Genomic DNA, 12207 nt, shown 5'->3' with positions numbered 1-12207 from the left:
CTCTTTTGCTTCGAGGCTTCTTCTGGTCCATAAAAAATCTTTGTAAATTTTCAGCTCATTTGGACTCCGTTTGATATTCCTTTTCTGTAAAACTCAAAAACAAAGGAAAAACAGAAACTTGCACTGGGCTCTAGGTTAATAGGTTAGTCCCAAAAATCATATAAAATATCATATAAATGCATATAAAACATCCAAGATAGATAATATAATATTATGAATACTTTATAAATTATAGATACGTTGGAGACGTATCAGACCGGTGTCGGTCAAAGGCGCCTTGGCGGACGGCACGGCGACGTGCAAATGTGGCGCTTAACGGCCCGACGTGAATGAGTCCGACGACGAAATAAGTTTTTGAGGGGTCAGTGGACGAAATAAGTACGTCCAGGGATCATTTAGTAAAAATAATACCATACCACCCGTGCTGTCCGTGCATTCTACTCCCTCCGTTTCTAAATATTTGTCTTTTTAGGGATTTCAACAAATGACTACATACGAAGTCAAATGAGTGAATCTATGCTCTAAAATATGTCTATATACATTCATATGTTGTGTCCATGGTGTCCATTTAAAATCTTTAAAATGACAAATATTTAGGAACGGAGTGAGCAGATTGTAACGGGGATAGGATAGGAGATCCAAACCTGAAAACAAATCATGATTAGGCAGAGACGCGTTGAGAGTGAGGGGCCACGTGCACCGCAGTTCTTTTACCATTAAAAGCAGAATCTTGGCACGGCAGCCCGGGTTCAAATGTACTCCCTCCGTTCCTAAATATAAGTTTTTTTAGACATTTCAAATGGACTGTACGTAGACATATTTTAGAATGTAGATTCATTCATTTTACTCCATGCGTAGTCATTTGTTGAAACTTATATTTAGGAACGGAGGGAGTAGCAGTAAAAAGTCCTCCTGGGAGACCCACCCACTGATGTTATGTAGCAGCAGTGCTTTCACTGGAGCAAGCATCCAGACGCACTCCAGAGACAGAGACAGAGAGGGAGAGGCTGTGGCTGACTGGGTGTGGCTGGAGAGAAGAGGAGAGGAGAGACATGAGCGGCGGAGCGGGGGCGGCGGCGGCGGTGAGCAGGTTCATCAAGTGCGTGGCCGTGGGCGACGGCGCCGTGGGCAAGACCTGCATGCTCATCTGCTACACCTGCAACAAGTTCCCCACCGTTGAGTACCACCACTCTCCCTCTCCCTCTCCCTTCTTGGCCTGGCTAGCTTGATCTGGTTTCATTCTGACGAAATGGCTGCTCCTGTTGATGCGGGGGTGGATGCAGGACTACATCCCCACAGTGTTCGACAACTTCAGCGCCAATGTCTCCGTGGACGGCAGCATCGTCAACCTCGGCCTCTGGGACACCGCAGGTCTCCTTCTCTTCTTCCTCCACTCCCCGTCCCCGATGTGGGGTGTTTTTCTTCCTGTAATGGTGGTCCGTCTTGGGTTGCTGCAGGTCAGGAGGATTACAGCAGGCTGAGGCCTCTGAGCTACAGGGGAGCCGATGTCTTCATCCTCTCCTTCTCCCTCACCAGCAGAGCAAGCTATGAGAATGTGCACAAGAAGGTACACTCACTCACATTGTGTTGCTCTTCTGAACAGGCGCATTGAGATTACTAACGGCCTGCCTTCAATTTGTTCTGCGCAGTGGATGCCGGAGCTTCGCCGGTACGCCCCCGGCATTCCTGTACTACTTGTTGGAACCAAGTTGGGTATGCTCTTGAGCTCCTTCTACAGATTTTTAGTTGGATGCCATTCAAATCCACACATTTTGGTGTGCTATCCAGTAGTGCATGTGTGTCTTTGGCTGCTCTTGAGCCATCAATTTCCCGTATAAATGCGCAGATCTCCGAGAAGATAGAGCATATCTTGCTGATCATGCAGCTGATTCCATCATAACAACTGAGCAGGTTTATGCCTTTTACACTCGGATGACAGCAACCAGCTTGGCATTTTGAAATGATACTAGTACCAAATTAACTTTCCACATGTTAGGGTGAGGAGCTTCGGAGACAAATAGGTGCGGTGGCATACATAGAATGCAGCTCCAAGACACAAAGGGTATGGCTTCTGCTGCATCCAAACAATAAAAAGCCCTGGGATTTCAAAGAGTTCTAGTACACATGTCTAAAAACATTCTCTCTTTTTTTCCCTTGATTGATAATTGTCGACAGAACATTAAGGCTGTTTTCGACACCGCAATCAAGGCAGTTCTTCAACCTCAAAGGCACAAGGAGGTAGCCAGAAAGGAAATTCGGACTCGCTCTAGTCGGTCAGTAAGGTAGGGTTCAAGTTTATGCTATTTTCTCAAACCAATCACCGGTCGTTTCGAACAAAATTCTCGACATCTTGATTTCCATTCACGTCCCCGCTTCATTTTGTAGGCGCTACTTCTGCGGGAGTGTTTGCTTAGCATAGTCGAGAACAACATTGTGGGGTCTTTCCTCGACATGGGATAGACAGTGATGGTAGAAGCATCTCATTGCTAGCACCTAGACGGAACTACTAGTTCTCTCGTGCACTGTGGTGTGGACTGTGGAGCACCCTGAATCCTTGATGATGTAAGATAGGCATCAAGTTTTGCCTCTGTAATAAGGCATGCTCTTGTGGATGATCAAATTTGAAATCTCCCACTCCTTGGGCAGGCTTGAAAATCTCAGGGTAATATGCACAAACAAGATAATCTCGTTGTCTAACAAGGTTTCTGCCTATTTTCCCCGCAAAAAAAAAAGGTTTCTGCCTATTTTACCATTTTGTTTAACAAATTAAAAAAGGCACTTCCGTGGCTATTTTTTCAACACCCCAAAACAAGTCCAGCACAACTTAGTTTTTCTAGTACAAACTTAACCTAAATAAAGAGAAAAACACAACTGGAACAATAGTGGAAACAACCTCCTGACGCCTAGAGTAACTCTATTCAACAAAACGAACGGAAATCATATCCGGTCGAATCATCGTCCTTCTCGGCGTGATATACAAATCAGTGGTATGCATGCTTTAACAGAGTTAAATTTCACTCAAAAATATCTAATGAAATTATATTCAACAGAATCATCAGTATAATATGCCACCAGCAGGACAAGCAACAAGACAATTGTATGATTAATGAGTCACACAAAGTATAATCTTCTTAAATATTGGACTGAACCATCCTTCATGACTTACGAGTAAAACTACGGCGGCAGTAGTTTACAACATCTTACAGCTATAACCATTCAGCAAACATTACCACTGACAAACCATCCTTTAGAAGTAAGCGACTGCAATTCGATAGTTTACAACATCTGGCAGCTAGAAGTAATCTGCCGATATTACCACCACTAACCATCCTTGGCACCAGTCACAACAATTGTAAACAAAAATAATGTTAATCACACAATAGGCAAGCCCTAAAATCAAAAGCTTACACACTTTCTCTGACAACTAGATATGAGGATAGTTCATCCGCTTTCTCACGACCTCAGGAGGTATAATCTCTTCTTGGCCTATTACATTACATACATAAGCTGGAGGCTGCACTTTGAGAGCCCATGGTAACTGTAATCTTTCCATCCAGAAAAGGGAGCACACATATCTTACTAAGGAGCCTGCATGCAACATCAATGACTAAAGTAAGTGACTGTTCATTTCCACCACGGTGATCTTTTTACAAGGAAATAATGAGCTTACCTTACTAACAATAGAGCGTTTGAAACCATAAAGATTAAATGTATTATTCTAAATGCTTTGGAAATGTATGCACATCGCCATCTGCTTCAAATGTCCGCCCTCATATACTCATTGTCATCACTAATTGTAGTAAAATCACATGGATTTCTGTTGGTCACACAGATATCCTGTCTTACCAACCTATCCAAGGGATTGGGATTGGTCATTCTCCCTTGATCTCTGGTCCAAGACTGAGCAGTACCATTCCTCACTGAAGAAAATCCTGGACTGGAACTAACAGAACTCAACCGCCGCGCATTCCATGCTGCTGAATACATCCCTGAGTTCAATGCCTCAACATTCCCCCTTTTGTTTATATCAATCAATGTTATCCCTTTGGACACCCCTATTTTGTAACCTGACTGTGTCCCACAGCTCTCCGACCAGTCTGCAATTTCCTTCTGCAGCAAGGAACTGAGCACACCAACTCTAGGAAGTGGACGTAACGGTCTGTGCAAATTTGGCTGGAGCGGATGACGTGATAAATCCTCTAGTGTTAATGGAACCCTTCCATTTAGGTTACTTCCGTAGGATGTGCTAGCTGATCCCATGCCATTTAGGTTACTTCCATACTGTGTGCTAGCTGATCCCATGCCATTTAGGTTACTTCCATACGGTGTGCTAGCTGATCCAATGTACTGATTGTGTGCCCCACACAATGAACTAGTTGATCCTATGTAATGATTGTGTGCTTCGCACAATGTGCTAGCTGATCCTATGTACTGATTGTGTGCTCCATACGGTGTGCTGGCTGATCCAATGGACTGATCCTGTGCATAGTGTGAATTCTGAAGTTGAAATTCCATCTGGTTCCTGCTAGACCCTTCATAGTTGAAACTGGCTAACATTGGTGACTCGGTCAATCTCAGGGGATGAGTAGCAGGCATGGTTTCTCTTGGATAAAAACCTGAATGTCCAACATTTCTTCCATCAAACAGATTACCAGCTTCCATGGTTGACACTGAACTTGGAAAATTTCTTGCCTGGACTGAGTTAACTGCTCTATTTGTATAGTGGTCAAGTGTCGAAATTACTGGCTGGCGAGTGGGATAATAACGATTAGCTCCCGCCACATCAGTATAAGTTAAATCAACCGTGTCAATGCTAGGTCTGAACTGAGCACAACCTGTTGTGGTTGATAAATCCCTTGGAAGTGCCTTGAAAGGTTCCCACATCGACTTCTTTGCTCCCATATGGCTCCAGCGCTCAGGTGTTGCTTCAGCAAGAGGCTGGTCCTTGTCTGGTGATAATAGTGGTGAGGTTGCAGCAATAGTGACTAATTCTCCCATGCCCGAATGTGCCTGTGGTTCCTGGGTAGACATTACATGACCAGGAGTCTGTAATTTGAGAGCATGCGTATGGGTAGCCTGGGTGGTGGCTGCTACACGATTCTGCAATGCATTCTGGTAACTATCTGGTTCCAAAGGCCGCTTCTGCTGTGAAGTGGTGTCAATCACACTTGACACATAATTTGGACCATCCTCGGCAGCTATTATACTACAATCTTCATCTTCCATTATCTTGGATTGAGTACGACTAATATCAGCAGAATCGGTCTCTGTTATCAGTGGTCTCTTATCCTGACATCTCGCAAGCAATTCAACAATATCCATTGGAATGTCATCTGTCATGGCATTTTTTTCGTCCATCACTTCTTGCTTTTTTTTATTTCTCTTCTTAGGTAGTTTCTGCTCAAAGGCAGTCACGTTCCGGATAACATGCTTACCTGGAGAAACCTGAGGAAACAAATGAGGCAAAACAGTTATTCTCTTACAATATTTAGCAGAGAAGCACTATAAATTTTTCATTGTGTTAACACTAATATTGCACCACAGAAAGTAAAATAAATAATACAGGATGTGAATTGATTATGAGTAAATTTCATATTGACCATAAGATCATCAAGCACAACGAAGGAGGGGGTGTGGTATGCATATAGCCTATCATAGTAATTTAAATAGAACAAAATGCCACATGATTCGCAACAAATGGGAACAGGGCAAAGCTGACCACCCATAAGGAACATGGCTTGATTCTTACCTTCTTCAGGCGCCGCTGCACAGACTTTCTGGGTACCATTTGGCATTGATCATCTGTCCTGAGTACAGCCGTCTCTTTAGTGTTGACATCATCATGTTCCGCGTTGACAGTTGAAGGAATTTTGCTCTTACACAAACTCATCTTTTTTACCTTTGACAAGGACCTCTGCCTACAATTATCGGATTCAGTTTCACACATGCCATTTATGTTCTGCGTATCTATCTCCAGATTATCGTTCTGAATATTTTCATCATCTTCCCTAGTGCTGGCAGTAGGTGGTATTTTTCTCTTGCTCAACTCCTGAGCTGAGGATATAAAATCATCTTGAACATCTTTCAAAGCAACTTTATCAACAGCATTATATTTTGAATTAGCAGCAGAAGAATCATTATCCTTGTATTCCGCGTCCTTTTTCTCGGTTCTTAATTTCTTCGGAATTCTTTTCATCCAATCCATAAGCGAAGACCCCTCATCATCAACAGCATCAACTCCTTTGTATTTTGCCTTCTTCTTAGCAGTTTTTGACGATATTTCTCTCAACATCTGTCGGCTAACAGGAACAACACCATCATGCTGGATACTGGCAGTTGGAGGCATTTTCCTCTTACTCAAACTAATGGTTTTTACATTTGATAAGAACCTCTCTGTGGAGTTCTCAGCTTCCATTCGCCTCATGTCATCTGTGCTCTGTGTATTTCTCTCCAGATTATCATTCTGGATATTCTCATCACCTTGCTGCATACTGGTAGTAGGTAGGGTATTTTTCTTGCTCAATTTCCAACCTGAGGATAGAAAATCTTGAGTATCCTTAGAGGCAAATACATCTGCAGTAGATTTTGAAGCAGAAGAATCACAATCCTTGTGTTCTGAATCTTTCTTCTCAGTTCTTAATCTCTTCGGTATTCTCTTCATCCAGTTCATAAGTGAAGATTCATCATCTTCAACATCAACTCCTTTGTCTTTTGCCACGTTCTTCGTAGTTTTTGACAAGATTTCTCCCACTCCCTGGTGGTCAACAGAAGGAACATCATCCGTACTTCTATCATCCTCGCAGAGATCAGCAACCTTTTCGCCATTAACTTCAACATCACTTCTAGAACCCCCAACCGGATCAGTATTGATGATTTCTGATAGCAGTCGAAGCTTTATTTGCTTTCTCCGACTGACTTTTACATCTGAACTGCCAACCTGCGCAGTATGTTTCCCTTTCTTCTTCTTATATGTAGATCCAATACTTCTTTTTGGAGCTGCTTCTTCACATGGACCACTGTTACTGACCTGATCACCTTTCTGCCCAGATATTGGTTTAGCAACTTTAGGAATAGTGTGGTCAGCACTCGGTACCTCCTTGTTTTTCCCATTTTCTTCTGAATCAAGCTTCATACTTGCTTCACTAAGTTTTGAACTGGATGGGATTGCAATGGCATTTCCTTCTCTGCTTACTCTAATCTGGGAATCTTCAGGTAAAGCCATGATATCCACACAAGCATTATCTGAGATATTTGCGATTGTAACTTGGTTAGTTGACAGCCCCTGTAAATCTGAGGAGATAACAGATATGTTAGCTACACTCATACCAGAAAATGCTAGTTAGGAATTTAGCAAGCCCTACCATACCTTTCATGGGTGGATCAGTTTTCGCCTCATAAGGTGAGTTGCATTTGGAATTGTTTTCGATGTTACTCTTCAGAAGTGCTGATCTATCAGGATTCTTCTCTTGAGCTAACAGTTGTGTGCAAGGAAATAAGCTTCTAAAATCAACGCTAGTAGGCACTAAAGTGCTCTGAACAAATCTAATAGAGCAACCATCCCCTGAGACATTCTTCGCCGTAAAAACTGCTCTAGATGTTGTTCTGTCATCTAAGATTTTCACCTCATCCAAGCACACAGAGCAATCCCATCGTCGAAACTTTGCCACCGAGAATGGGTGCAAACTGTTATGGCGTTCATCCAATTGTTGCTGAGCACTGAAACTCTGAGATAGAGAGCAGAATTTTGCATCCATCTTCTGAGAAACATACCCGCTGTCATAAAGATAGATCATTATAAGATACACATCATATGTAATAGCACATTGTTTGCTTCAATGAATAAAGTGTAAACCCATATATTGCCTACAATATTCAACCCACTTCAACACCAAGTGTAGACGGATTCTCTCTCAAAAAAAGTAGTTAGACATATTCATTCATAGGTTGTACCATAAACCTTGTTCAGACAGAGGGCCTTTATTGACATGCGGGGCAACTAACACTATTGAATTAGTAACCTCTTGTGATGTGAGAATATGTAAAACAGACTTTTTGTTCAAATATATAAAACAGACTTGTTGATATAATTTAATCTTTTGTAGTGGGTTAAGTGCAAATAGACATGAACAATTGTCATTGGTCTAAATGAACTATGACTAAAATATATTGATGCATATATAACTAAAATAATTGAGTATATTAATAGCAATTTCATAAAAATAACCAATGTAAATCATGTCAGAAAGAAATAGGACCTGTTTGCATGCTAGTTAAGACACACAAAGAGCATGTCTAATATGTCCAAGACATCTATTTTCTCACCAAAAGAGATAAGGAACAAATGAAAAAGTTGCCTTTTCAGAAAACACACATGCCAGGACAGTGGAAAATATATATTGATGAGGCAAAAACTGTTATATCAGCTATAAAGGACTTGACTAATGAAGTGCACATTAATCAGTTCTAGCCATCTGAAAGGGGTGAATGGTTGATCAACATGAACTCTAAAATCTCTTGACACTGCAAATGATTAAACATGGAAACGTTTCCTTCGAACATAATTGTAAATTTGGATCTTTCCCGTTACTCCTTGGTATCGCAGCCTTGGATCTAACGCCTAACAATCCTGGATGGAAGGAGTAAGCTATGAACGTGGAAGAGAATTCTAGGGCAATTCGGTCCACTTGGAATTGAAAAACGGCTAACACTGCAAATGACTAAACATGGAAACCTTCAGAGATAATGTAAATTTGGAGGCAATATGTTCTATCTTCTAACCACCCCTTTACATGCAAATCTAGGCATGAGAAAAATGGGAACAGGGTTAGGCCACACTATAACGAGAATCCAAATTATATAAGTTCATTTTACTATATTGATCAGCTGGTTCTATGAAAATGTCAGATACACAAGAGAGCTTCCTAGCACAATAGGAGCGAAAACTGATGGTACTGCAGATCCGGCTGAAGCTGATGTGGCAACTGATGAATCTCCCGCTGTCTGGGAGAGGAGGTTCTCAACACTGAAATTGCTCATGATGGTAAAAATCCAAGACTGAGAAGCTGATACGGTGCAGTTGCAGCCGTCGCCTGATGTGTCTGTCGCAGCTAGCGAGCCTGTCAGCACTCCTAGCACTGACTCGCTGTCGCTGCCTAATGATGGAAAGAAGTAGTGTGCAAAAATGGAAGCAAATGTTGCTGTTCACTTGTTCCGGAACCGCTGGAGATGCATGAGCCGGATAGAACTGTTAACAACTACCCAGACAAAGGTGGTTGGGAATTGGGATCAGCCATTGCCACCCATAGGAGAGGATGCGGGGGCTGATGAAAGTGAGAAGTGGATTATGCAAATGTCATATATGTAGAACGTATTGCGAAGCCTTTTGAATTCAGAGCAGCTTGTTGATGCATAAGTTATAATTATCTAATCCTCTTGCTGAAATCGCGTTCGATGAAACACGTTAACAAAAATGACAGGTACACGAATGCAAATGTACAGCATGGCTAAAATAAATGCATGCATCCACATGAACAAGATAAATATGACAAAACACACAATGGAAGCAGATGTTACTGTTCACTTTCAGGACCCGCTGCAGATGCATGTGAGCCGGATGGAAATGTTAACAACTGCCCAGACAGAGGGGCTTGGGATCAGCCATTGCCACCAAGAGGAGAGGATGTGGGGGCTGATGATAGTGAGAAGTAGATTATGCAAATGTTGTATATATGTAGAACATTGAGAAGCCTGTTGTACTCAGAGCAGCTTGCTGATGCATAAGTTATGATTATCTAATCCTTTTGATGAAATCCCGTTCAATGAAACACGTCAAAAAAAAATGTCAGGTACACAAATACAAATCTAGAGCATGGCTAAAATAAATGCATGTATCGACATAAACAAGACAAATATGAAAAAAACACAATAATTAATCAACAAAAGACACTCGTATTTTTTGAATATATATATTCCTCAAGGCTGCAAAGCAGCAACAACACCCAGGGAGCTGGGAGAAGAGACACTCATATAGACACGCATTTGTGTAGCAGTGATGATATCATGTGCTCAGATGCATCCATACTGAAGACAGTACTATGTTGGATATGAAGTAGAAAAGGGAATGAAACACCAAATATAACAAGTAGTTAGCAGAAATCACTGCTAACCAAGACTAATAAATGCACTTGACTAACCATTAATTGGAATCGTCTTGCATCAAAACACAGTCATACATATGCATGTTACAATGCATGCATGCTTAAACACAGACGAATATGTAAATGTAAGCTCAAAGAATTTTGCAAAAGTGTAAGCTGACCAGTGCCATATAGCATGATAGGACAGTTAACGAGGTAACAGAGATGATTACCATATGGAGAAATGCTTGCATGGCTGCTCTGCTGACGTATGATCAGTTTCAGCGACCACTGCACCCTCACGCTTGGGTAGTTCCGCTGGTGCAGCACTGGTTCCTCCATCGCTCTCCTCTACTGCAGCCACTTCCATTGGTACTTGCACAACACAGAACACCTTCTTGTGATGATCCAGCAACGAAATGGAACAACTCAAACACCGAAGCAGCACGCAGAAGAGAAACAAAACGCAGCTTGGGTCATCATGCAGAATCCTGAACACGCGTCTTAAGAAAGATGGCTAGGTAGGTTGAAAGCCTGAAACAAGAAGCAAGCATATATTAGGCGAGGAACAAAACACAAAGATGGCTTAGCTTGGTCTATCCATGCATGCATGCAAGCAAGCAAACTCATTCAGCTCATGGAATATAGAGAATGACACGACACAAAGGTAAACAATCACACAGCAAACCAAGCTAAGATAGTAATGAGTGCAACCCAGCTACATCTCCAACTAATCCTCAGCAGATAACATGCATACCGAGGGAAAGGAAACACGCCCACGCAGCTACTTGTGCGGGAACGTGTAGACACGCAGCTAATAATAAGGAACTAAGCAATAAAGCTGTGCGCTCCAGGCCGACCTTGCTACTGACTGCGGAGCTCAGTGTAAGCTTCGACCCTTTTTTTTGGCGACATGAAATATAGACGCGCGGCGACAGCATCCGAGAGCCACGGAGTTGGGAGGTGGAGCTCGAGTCCCGAGAGGCCCATGCACAGCTGGAAACACTGCCAAGACCCCACGCAGACAAAAAAGCAAGCAAGGCAAACAGTACAGCCCACCCCCCATGAGCCCCTCTCCCCACCGCTCTCGGCCTGGCGGTTAGCCTCCTCGCCGAGATCCATGAAATGATAGCCGCGAAACCTAGGCAAAAAAAAAAAGGACGCGTCGCTGCTTGGACGAACGAGCAGATCCCCTTCCGAAAACCTGCCGGGCCACGCAAGCTACGCAAGGGACAAACATCAAGTCCTACTCCATGAAATCATTAATCCAAAATGGGGGTAGAGATGTGGCAGCCGATTAGTACAAAAGAAGATTAAATCCATGGTTTTTTTTTCACCCGCCAGACGTAAATCTACCGCGGGGGCTTGGAGAGGAGGCAAGAAACGGAAAGATTTGGCCCGAGGAGAAAAAGGGAAGCCTTGAGATTAGGGTGAAAACGACGGAGCCCCTGCCCCCTCGCCAGATCCACCAGAAAAAGGCAGGAGGAGCTCGCGGAGACGGGATCGAGCAGATCAAACCAAACCTGTGAGGAGGACAAGGCTCGCCCCCAGACGCCTCGGCACGCACGATCCACGGCGAGGGACGTCGCGGCCGCCGGGGGAGGGATCGCAGCGAGGCCGGCGCGCGGGCTGGGCCTCCGTGGCGGCGCGGCGGCGGCTCCGGCGGGAATTTGGGGGGAGTGTGGGTGGGGAAAGGCGCGTGCTTTAGGGTTTTTTGGGGAGATGGGTGCCGAGGGAGAGAGAGCGGGTGGGGAGGTAGAGAAAGAGGATGGGTGGGAGGGAGGGATGGAGGGAGGTGGTGATGGAGAGAAAAAGGCAGCTGGGAGGGAGAGGGCGTAATCAGCTGCGGCCGGCGTGTGTGTGGACGCGAATGTTTCCTTCCCGGGGAGACGTGCCCATGTGCCCTTTGACACCACGTCAGCCCCTGCCCATACCTATGCCAGGTTTTGCTGTGGTACGAAACATACTGCTCTGCCAAAGTGTGTGTGTGTGTGTGTGTGTGTGTTTACATTTTTCTTGAATGTGTGCTTGATTTGGTGCCATGGCTTTGAGTTTCTTCATTGTCGTTATA

At 43.6% G+C, this 12207-nt stretch overlaps 2 protein-coding genes across 2 annotated transcripts; one reads left to right on the top strand and one right to left on the bottom strand.

Annotated features, from left to right (window-relative positions):
- Positions 1-920: 920 nt before the first annotated feature.
- On the top strand, positions 921-2655 carry LOC109777807 (rac-like GTP-binding protein 1). The gene is made up of 8 exons (XM_020336367.4): positions 921-1175; positions 1284-1371; positions 1458-1567; positions 1650-1713; positions 1847-1911; positions 1997-2062; positions 2176-2282; positions 2386-2655. The coding sequence occupies exons 1-8, from the start codon at positions 1053-1055 to the stop codon at positions 2417-2419; spliced, it is 657 nt and encodes a 218-aa protein (XP_020191956.1). The 5' UTR covers positions 921-1052; the 3' UTR covers positions 2420-2655.
- A 445-nt stretch (positions 2656-3100) lies between these two features.
- On the bottom strand, positions 3101-11916 carry LOC109777808 (uncharacterized). The gene is made up of 6 exons (XM_020336368.4): positions 11660-11916; positions 10370-10670; positions 7367-7773; positions 5750-7290; positions 3671-5445; positions 3101-3588 (listed from the first exon to the last, which is right to left on the bottom strand). Exons 2-5 carry the CDS (start codon positions 10504-10506, stop codon positions 3757-3759), a joined length of 3774 nt encoding a protein of 1257 aa, XP_020191957.1. The 5' UTR covers positions 10507-10670; positions 11660-11916; the 3' UTR covers positions 3101-3588; positions 3671-3756.
- Between the last annotated feature and the right edge of the window lie 291 nt (positions 11917-12207).

This window comes from Aegilops tauschii, chromosome 3 (genome assembly GCF_002575655.3).
Source record: "Aegilops tauschii subsp. strangulata cultivar AL8/78 chromosome 3, Aet v6.0, whole genome shotgun sequence".
NCBI lineage: Eukaryota > Viridiplantae > Streptophyta > Magnoliopsida > Poales > Poaceae > Aegilops > Aegilops tauschii.
This window is presented reverse-complemented; position numbering and strand designations above follow the sequence as displayed.

What these genes read in the sequence shown, in the direction of transcription:
- LOC109777808 (XM_020336368.4), bottom strand. Translation starts at nt 10,506, where the DNA reads ATGGAAGTGGCTGCAGTAGAGGAGAGCGATGGAGGAACCAGTGCTGCA. An exon ending in AACTGATCCACCCATGAAAG is followed by an intron (nt 7,291 to 7,366) that starts GTATGGTAGGGC and finishes TTATCTCCTCAG; the next exon opens with ATTTACAGGGGCTGTCAACT. An exon ending in TGCAGCGGCGCCTGAAGAAG is followed by an intron (nt 5,446 to 5,749) that starts GTAAGAATCAAG and finishes TTGTTTCCTCAG; the next exon opens with GTTTCTCCAGGTAAGCATGT.
- LOC109777807 (XM_020336367.4), top strand. Translation starts at nt 1,053, where the DNA reads ATGAGCGGCGGAGCGGGGGCGGCGGCGGCGGTGAGCAGGTTCATCAAG. An exon ending in CCTGCAACAAGTTCCCCACC is followed by an intron (nt 1,176 to 1,283) that starts GTTGAGTACCAC and finishes GGGTGGATGCAG; the next exon opens with GACTACATCCCCACAGTGTT. An exon ending in GCAGCTCCAAGACACAAAGG is followed by an intron (nt 2,063 to 2,175) that starts GTATGGCTTCTG and finishes AATTGTCGACAG; the next exon opens with AACATTAAGGCTGTTTTCGA.